The sequence below is a fragment of the Glycine soja genome, chromosome 8 (genome assembly GCF_004193775.1).
Source record: "Glycine soja cultivar W05 chromosome 8, ASM419377v2, whole genome shotgun sequence".
Classification (NCBI taxonomy): Eukaryota; Viridiplantae; Streptophyta; class Magnoliopsida; order Fabales; family Fabaceae; genus Glycine; species Glycine soja.
Genome location: NC_041009.1, coordinates 39690518 through 39699485, shown reverse-complemented (window position 1 = coordinate 39699485; position 8968 = coordinate 39690518). Strand labels below are relative to the sequence as shown.

Genomic DNA, 8968 nt, shown 5'->3' with positions numbered 1-8968 from the left:
TTCGCCATTTTCTTCTTCGTGACCTTTGTTCTTCCTTCTTCTTCCTCTCGAAAAAGCTTGAGCACGGTCTTCTTCTTCTTCGTTCTTCGTGACCTTCATTCTTCTTCTTCTTCGTGTTCTTCGTCGTCATCGACCACACCGCCGTGGGTGTTGACGGTGGTGTTGCTGCGTCCTCGCGTCGGCATTGTCGAGGTAAGTTCCTCTTCGTCTTCGTCTCCGTCATGGGTGTTGACAGGGAAGGTTCCGGATCAACTTGATCCGTAAGCTTTTCTGGATCAACATGATCCGAAAATCTTACGGATCAACTTGATCCGGAAGATTTGTTAACACAATTTCTGGATCAAGTTGATCCGGAAATTGTGTTTACACTTTTTCTTTATTACATATCACATTGATCCGTAAGCTTATTTCGGATCATGTTGATCCAGAAGCTTACGGATCAAGTTGATCCGTAAGTAGTGTAGAAACAGCTTACGGATCATGTTGATCCGGAAGTTGTCTGAAACTGCATTTTTAAAATTGCTAACTCTAAATTTTGTGTGTTTTTTATTCTGAAATTTGCAGCTTACTTCATCAAGGCTATTTCTTTAATACAAGGTCTTCATTTGAGCTCTGAACAAGGTGAGTACTTGATATATTTGACGAATTTTTTTTTCAACGTTTAGCATTACTTTGGTAGAATAGTAAATATTGGCTGTAATTTGGATCATTCATATTAGATTGTTGTTACAATTTGTTTTGACCTTAATCACAATTTGGTTGTAAATAATGACATGTTGACATATAGATAGATAAACAGTATTGATTGATTAGCATGAATTATGATTATATATAGATATATCCTCTTTTAGGGAATTATCCAAATAGTATATATTGATTAGCATGAATTATGATTATATTGACATGTAAATAGTCAATGTTACATTCAGCCATTTAGACACCTTTTTTACCCCAAAGTCTTTCACAAAACTTCTCTTGACACTTGATCATATCATAGGTGTTTTCAAAGTCAATAAAAACCATGTGTAAGTCTCTTTTTTAATTAGGTACCTTTCCATCAAAACCTCATTAAAGATAAATGACTTACGTTGTAAACCTTCCTAACATAAATTGATTCTCTGCAATCCCCATCTCTTCCTTTATAAAGTTTCGAAGTCAATGATAAAGGGTCCAAAACTAGCCTCCCGGATGTTGAGAGAAAAATTGTCCCTAAGAAGCTTGTTTACATTGATGTAGACTACAAGTGTAGCACAATTTAATCTATTAGGAGAGGGTAGTGTAATTTTAAAAAATATAAGAGAAAGAAATATTATTTGAGCATCTCTCAAAGGGATGGGAGTGTAATTTATTCTAATAGATAAAATAAATGGTTTAGTGTTTCTAGGTTACACCACTATATGACCCATGTACTATTTGAATGTGAAAAGTAATTGATCCTTATAACAACAACAACAACAACAACTACAAACACCTTATTCCAACATGCATGTATTGAACCAAATCCCTAAATTTGATCCTTACACCAGTTAAATATATCCAAATGCTATTTTCCAATATTTTAGTTTATTTATATAATGCTTAGCACTTTGGTTAATTTACATTAACACGATTAGCCACACTCATTGCGACTATCTTAAATTCCTCCAAAAATGTCTCTTGAGAAACAGGCTTATCCAAATCAGATCCATCTTGAGATAACAGTGTCGGTTCCACAATGTTGCTCAATACCTAAACCAAAAAAAAAATGATAAGCCAAGAGATGAAGGAATTAAATGAAACAAGTTTGAGATTTTTATGTTTCTTGGTTAAAGTATAAAATAAAGCTTCTTAGCAACAAATGAAAACTTATTTTAATTTCTCATGACTTTTTTGATAACATAAGTAGCATCTCTAAAGAAAGTCAACGATATTATTTGTATAAATTGGCTACCCAAGAATCTGATGTAAGAGGAATTCCTTGTTCAACAGTGAGCTTGCCAAGAGCTTCAATTATATGGTTATGAAGTGATCTGTCAAGGGACTCAATCTGAGAGAATATGGATACCATTTTAGCTTCATAACTTGAACCATTAACAAACTCCAGAAGATCTTTGAACTCACTCTTGCTCACTTTTTCCTGCTTCCCATGTGTGAATTCATTCAACACCTATGGAATAAATCATTCTACATGTCAATTCTCTCTTCCTGATTGGCTCAACATTGGCCAATCAAAGTCTTGATATACAAATATAATTAATCTTATAGAAGAAAAGGAAAATTTAATGAAGAGATAAATAATCCATTTAATCCTCATAATGTCAAGTTATTTTAGAACTAATTGCTGCTACTTTTTTTTGGCTTCTTGTGACATTTATAAATCCTCATAATGAAATTTTCCTAAATTTTACCCTTAATTCTCGCAACAAAGCCCTAAATTCTTTGATCCATTGAATTTTGTGCCTTCTCTGCCCTGAATTAAATTGTCCATACTCTACTGATGTTAGTATCAATGAGACGAACACAACCAAAACCATGCATGGAGTTAAGGTATACTATACTGATGTTAACAGGAATTATCTGTTTCTCAGATTCCTGAATCAAGGTCAATACCACTAAGCATTTGAGATGTTGTTGACCATTGTTTCTCAGATTCATAAAGCTGAGCAAGTTTCTCTCTAATAACTAAAACATATGATAAAACAACAAGTTGGCATTTAGAGTAATTGAATTGAGTCAACCAACTGCTTGAACAACCATTGGGTGATGGTGCTTTGTTGTCCCAAATTAATGTCCTATATGTGTTAGACGCATGAAATTTGAGAAAATGAAATGAGTGATGGATTTTGCAGTACTCATTTGCAGATCATGGTTAGGACCAGAGGATTAGGTCGTGCCTTAGGTCAGGTTACTGGCAGAGGTGTGGGCAGAGGAGATCATGATGATTCCGATGATGCTCCGCAGCGTCGACGACCTACTGCATCTGCACGGAGGCAACGAGTCGCTATGACTGCGGCGCACGATGAGTCAGTGGTCCCTGCGCCAGATGTTCAGGATGACCCAATGGAGGCACCAGCTGCTGCAGAGGACATTGTGGCAGACATTCCTGCGGGCACAGGCGCAGAGGCTGCTGAGGATGAGCATCAAGGATTTTCGGGTGGTCTGAGCGACCCATCCGTGTTGACCCAGTATGCGGATCACGTTGCTTGCAGCATATGGACGGGAGAGGTATTTATAATATTTATTTTTAGTTACTTGTAAATTATACTTTATGATTGAAATTAGTTTTCCTTTAAATGATGATTTTAACAAATTTTGCATTCCTTTATATTTCAATTCAGGAGCGTCCTGAATTGAAGCTATCCTTTCATGGAAGGAAGGTCCATAGTTTATGCAGGTCTGTCCCTGCCATTGAGGGACTTATTGCTGGTACAAGACTAAGTCCTCTGATCGCGTGTTCAGTAGACATCGGCGATCGGGGACTTTTGTCCGCGTTTGTGGAGCGATGTCACCGGGAGACATCTAATTTCCATCTCCCGGTGAGAGAGCTCACCATCACGCTGGACGACGTCTCCTCGCTTCTCCATCTGCCCGTGGTTGGAGACTTACATGCCTTTCAGCCCTTGCACGTGGACGATGTGGTTCAGATGCTGGTCGACTTATTGATGGTCTCTACAGAGTTTGCCAGGGCTGAGACAGCCCAGTGTTGTGGATCGTACGTATGCCTGCAATGGGTACGTGATATATATGAGCGCCAATTCCAGACAGGTCATTGGACAGCTGCGGCTCGCGCATATGTTCTCCATCTTCTGGGTTGCACTCTATTTGCTAACAAGAGTGCAACCAATGTGCATGTTGTCTACTTGGAGGCCCTTCGTGACCTCAGTATGACGGAGAGGTACGCCTAGGGAGTGGCTGCTCTGGTTCATATGTACGACCAGCTGAACGATGCATCTATGAGCCACAACCGACAGCTTGGTGGTTACATCACATTGCTGCAGGTAACAAATATGTTTTTCATTCATTCAGGCTCAACAATGTTCAACTTTAAATTTTGTTACACTTTCATTATTAATGTTTAGAATTTTAATGTTACATCTGTAGTGCTAGATTTACGAGCACTTTCCCTCGGTCGCGGATTCCACCGCTGATCAGGACTACGACGAGGCTTCCCCGCGTGCGTGTAGGTGGATTGCAACGAAGAAGACCGTGAAGAGCATTCGCACGCTGGCGTACAGGGAGCGCCTGGACCGATTCCAGATTTTGGATGTCTGTTGGATCCCTTATAGGGAGCACCGGGAGGTCCGGGACTTCCTCGTCAGATCATGCTATCCCGGTCTCTTGCGTTGGGGGACCTGTTGTTGTTTATTACCAACCGGAGAGGGTCGTGCGGCAGTTTGGCTACACGCAGACCATTCCTGCTCCTCCTGTCAATTCATGGGTCTCGTATGATGATATACACGATAGGTGGATGCACTACGAGGATCATATTGTTCCAGCAGGTGAGGTGTGCGTTGTGCCAGGCCAGTGTTCCAGTGACTACATGGACTGGTTCTTTCGCATCTCCCATCCTTTCATGACACCAGGCCACACATCAGATCCTCTGTCTCATGGTCACGCCCTGTAGCCCCTAGTCATCCCTCAGGCCCCATAGACGGATATCCCTCACGTGCCAGAGCCAGGAGCATCGTCGACATCTACGGAAGAGCCTAGACATGCAGTGGTAAGTAATACTAATAATTTACGTCATTTACCTCAATATTTGCATAATAATTTGTGTAATCAATTTGTTTTGTATGTAACATGAATTTTATGATGACATTGTTGAGAGGTTGGAGCACCATCTGAGTCTAGGGGTGGTCACGCCTGGCTCATCGACACATGAGGTGATCGAAGAATGCCTCAGGTTGGCTAGGAGTGTGACACAGGATCATCTAGTATATGTTAGGTCTAGACGCAGGCGGCGCACGAATCAGGCGTAGTTTATTTACATATTTTCTATTGATATTCCATGTATATACAGATATTGTACATGAACCCAATTCATGAGTATTGTTGGTTTTATTTATTTTCATTAGTAATGTTAGTTTTATTTATTTCCATTGATTGTGTATTCCATTTGTGTCTATATACACGTGTGTTATTAAAATGATCTAGTTAACTTAATTATAATATATGTAAATTATTATAAATGGTCTAGTTAACTTAGTTTACCAATTAATAAAAAATAATTTTAAATATAATTGAAATAAAGAAGTTGAAAAGGGTGTAGAAAAAAATAAATTAAACAAAAAATGGACATCATTTGTTATCTAAGATCCTTATTTTATATAACGTACTAATATTTTTAAATTCTCTTATAATTACTAATTATTTTTTTATAAAGTAGTTAGTATTTTAATTTTTAATATAATACTAATTATTTTTTTATATTCTTAATAATATTAATGATATGATTAATTATAAAAATAAAAAATAAATTAATTATGATAATATTAATTTACTAAAATTATTATTATCTTTTATGTATTTATTGATTTTTATTAATATGTATAAAATAACCTTAAATAATAATTATAATGGGATTGAGTAAGTATTTTAATATCATCTTCTAAACAAATTTATTCTAAAAAAATATATTAAAAAATTAATTATTTATAATAAATCAATATTTATAAATATATTATGATTAATAAAATAAATAAATATATTATAAATAATGAAATAAATATCTTTATAAATTTTATTATAAAATAAATATCTTTAAATATGTTGTATAATTAATAAATTATTATTTTTCCTCTAATTGATCCGTAAGTCTCCTACGGATCAACTTGATCCGTAAAAGGAAAAATAAGCAAGGGCAATTTTGCCATTTTTTTAGAATGCTGGGTGCACCAACAATAATGTTGGGTGTACCTAGCAGCACTCAAAATATTATTGCACGAGATATTGTCAGGAAACCTCTTAATGGATAGCCGGGTGAGTTATGGGGGAAAGAAATTAGAGAACACAAAATTAAATGGTGGTTATATCTCATATTCAAAGTATTGAAAATTCATATTTAAGAGTTCAACGAGAAGGAAGAGAAGTGACAGGAGGAGAAGGAGAAGTGATTATGACTATTTTTTTTATTTATTTATAAGATTTAAGTTGAAGGTGTTTATTTTTTTTAAAGATTTTTAATTTAATGTTATAGTATATTTTAAAATTGATTCTGGGTTGAAACAATTTTAAACAATCTGTATTGGACTTACATATTCGCCAATCTGGATCTGTATCAGCTTTATGAAAGAATGAAAATGGAATTTTATTGTTTTGTTTGATGTACCAACAATTATTACACGATTATCAAGAGACAGACATGATTCGCTTGACAATATATTTTGTCAATGAGTTGTACAATTTTTTTTGCATCCTCTTTTACTCAATAAAGACATTTCTATTTGTTAAATTTTTGAGAAAAAAATTGTAATTAATTTAGATATAAGTTAATTTTTTTACTTGAATTAATTATGATATAAATTATGTTAATGAAAATACACATTATCTTTTTAATAGTAATCAAGTTAATTGATATAAATTATCTTTTTTATTTAAGTTTAAATTAATGATGACATAAGCTACCATTTTTAACTGTAATCAAATTTATTATGGTACAAATTAATATCATAAATTGATTTGATTATTATACCTAATTCATATAATAATTAATTCGGTTACATTTATAAATGATAATTTCTATCAATTAATTCAATTTCAACTAAATGAAAGATAATGATTACTATTAAAAATACTAAAATATATCACTATTAATTTGATTGATTTATTTTAAAAAAAATAGTTTGATTGATTTAAAAAAGTTGACTTGCCTTTATAATAAATTAAAAAGTTCAGAAAAAATAGACATCGAAGATATGTTTTCGTTGTGTAAAAGAGGAGCAAAAAAAGTACACAACAAAAACATGATTTTATTGATAAAATATACAAGGAAAATATATTTTTGTTGTGTGTTTATTTTTTGCACTCTTTCTTACATAGCAGAAATTTGATTCTATTGTGTATTTTGTCAATAGAATCATCTATGTGAAAGAACATCTTTGGAAGAAAAAAAAAAATTAAAGCCCACATGAGTAATGTCAATAGTAGTATTGGTAGTATCAATAGTAGCTCTCTTGCTTTCGCCGGACTGCAGCCCATACGATTTTAGTTTTGGGCCTATAACTTGAGTGTTTTAGCCAATTCGTAATGCCTAAACTTATAAAATTGACAAGTCTTCTTACAGACAAGAAAAAAGGAGGATATATCTTCTTTAAAGTTATAAAATTAAGAGTTGATATTTTTAACCGCATTTTATGAATAAGAACGTGTTTTAAATATAGAGTTAAATAAATTGGACTTAAATGCAATTTTTTTTCTTATTTTATTTTATTTATAATTTTAGTCTATCTATTTTAAAAAAGAGAGACATTCTGTATCAAAAAATTCACCATATTAGTCCTTTATTTCAAATTAGAGATATTTATTCATCATATTTTACAAAAAATTTAATTTTAATTAAATTCTCAATTTTTCGTATGTTTCATTTCTTTTATTTTGATCTAGCTGAATTTTAAATCTAACATATTTATTTAAGGTATCATAAAAAAATAATTTAATTAATTATAATGCATGAAATAAAAGAAATAAAACATGGATAAAATTAAAAAATGGACTAAAATTGTTAATTTTTTTAAAATATGAGATAAAAATTACGAGTTTTTTAAAATAGAAGGATTAAATATTTTTATTTTAAAATATAAGGAATAAAATCATAAATTTTCTAAAATAGAGGATCTAAATATCAGTATTTTAAAATAAAATTATCAAAATTACATATTAAGTAAAATAGAAGCACTGAAATTATATTTATGTGAATAAATTTTATATATATATATATATAAATTTGTTGTCTAGTATTCTGATAGAGTGACTATGATTAATTGAAGATATTACTTATTTTATTTTATTTAGTGTAATTTTTGTCTTCTAAAGGAATTTGAGTTAGAAAACATATGAATAAAATAGATTTAGTACACAATTATTATTATAATATATAATATATGATATTATGTCAAAAAATGTGATCTATTTATATGTAATATATATCGTTTTCAAATTTATATAATGTATATAACACAATATATACATAGTAATTCAGAAAAAAAAATATACTATAGACTTAAATATAAATTTAGTGTATATAAGTTTTCATTTTAATTTTTTTATATAACATAATCTATATATATAAATAAGATTGTTTTGTTAAATTTTTTTATATATGTAGGAATAAAAAATAGGTAATGGAAAATTTATAATTAACAAATCATGCATTCTATTTAACTGACTAAAAGTTCACGCTTTAGGACTCAAATAGAAAAGGCGTAAACTTATATGAAAAAAAAAATTGAACAAAAAAAAACTTAAAAGAACTAAAATTGGAAAATGTAAACTTATAAAAAATGATTTGGAGACTAAAATTAGAAAAATAATTTAGGAACTGAAATTGAAAAGGTGCAAAATTAAAGTGTTATAACATTTTATTTTAAATACGTAATTTAATTTGAGTACATACATTAAATTTACATATGATAAAAATTAAATTATTATATGTAAATAAAAAATTGATTTATTTTATCATAATAAAATATTAAAAAAATATAATTGAGGTAATTAAATTTCCATACATTTTATTTTTTTAAAATAAATTTAAAATCTCTTATCCAGAAACTGTATAAGGTAATTTGTAATTATTTATTTTAATGTTATTTGTTTATCATTTATGTTTATATTTTAACTCAAACTTAAAATTTATTATCCAAATACTATAAGGTAAGAAATTTAAAATCTCTTATTAAAATATAGTATAATATTACATGTTTTGATTATTTTGCACTTTAAATTTTATAATCGGCTCTCTCAATTTTTTGTTAAGATCTGCCACTGTATTTGT

At 31.1% G+C, this 8968-nt stretch overlaps 2 protein-coding genes across 2 annotated transcripts; both read left to right on the top strand.

Annotated features, from left to right (window-relative positions):
- The first annotated feature begins 2808 nt into the window (after positions 1-2808).
- LOC114424171 (protein MAIN-LIKE 1-like) lies at positions 2809-3884 on the top strand. Its single transcript, XM_028391024.1, has 2 exons — positions 2809-3204; positions 3318-3884. Exons 1-2 carry the CDS (start codon positions 2809-2811, stop codon positions 3882-3884), a joined length of 963 nt encoding a protein of 320 aa, XP_028246825.1.
- A 21-nt stretch (positions 3885-3905) lies between these two features.
- LOC114424170 (serine/threonine-protein phosphatase 7 long form homolog) lies at positions 3906-4603 on the top strand. The gene is made up of 3 exons (XM_028391023.1): positions 3906-3977; positions 4087-4159; positions 4266-4603. Exons 1-3 carry the CDS (start codon positions 3906-3908, stop codon positions 4601-4603), a joined length of 483 nt encoding a protein of 160 aa, XP_028246824.1.
- The last annotated feature ends 4365 nt before the right edge of the window (positions 4604-8968 follow it).

Excerpts from the sequence above, each read along its gene's own strand:
- LOC114424171 (XM_028391024.1), top strand. The coding sequence starts at position 2,809 with ATGAGTGATGGATTTTGCAGTACTCATTTGCAGATCATGGTTAGGACC. Across the intron at positions 3,205-3,317 it reads GCAGCATATGGACGGGAGAG|GAGCGTCCTGAATTGAAGCT; the intron begins GTATTTATAATA and ends ATTTCAATTCAG.
- LOC114424170 (XM_028391023.1), top strand. The coding sequence starts at position 3,906 with ATGTACGACCAGCTGAACGATGCATCTATGAGCCACAACCGACAGCTT. Across the intron at positions 3,978-4,086 it reads GTTACATCACATTGCTGCAG|ATTTACGAGCACTTTCCCTC; the intron begins GTAACAAATATG and ends CTGTAGTGCTAG. Across the intron at positions 4,160-4,265 it reads CGAGGCTTCCCCGCGTGCGT|GGAGCACCGGGAGGTCCGGG; the intron begins GTAGGTGGATTG and ends GATCCCTTATAG.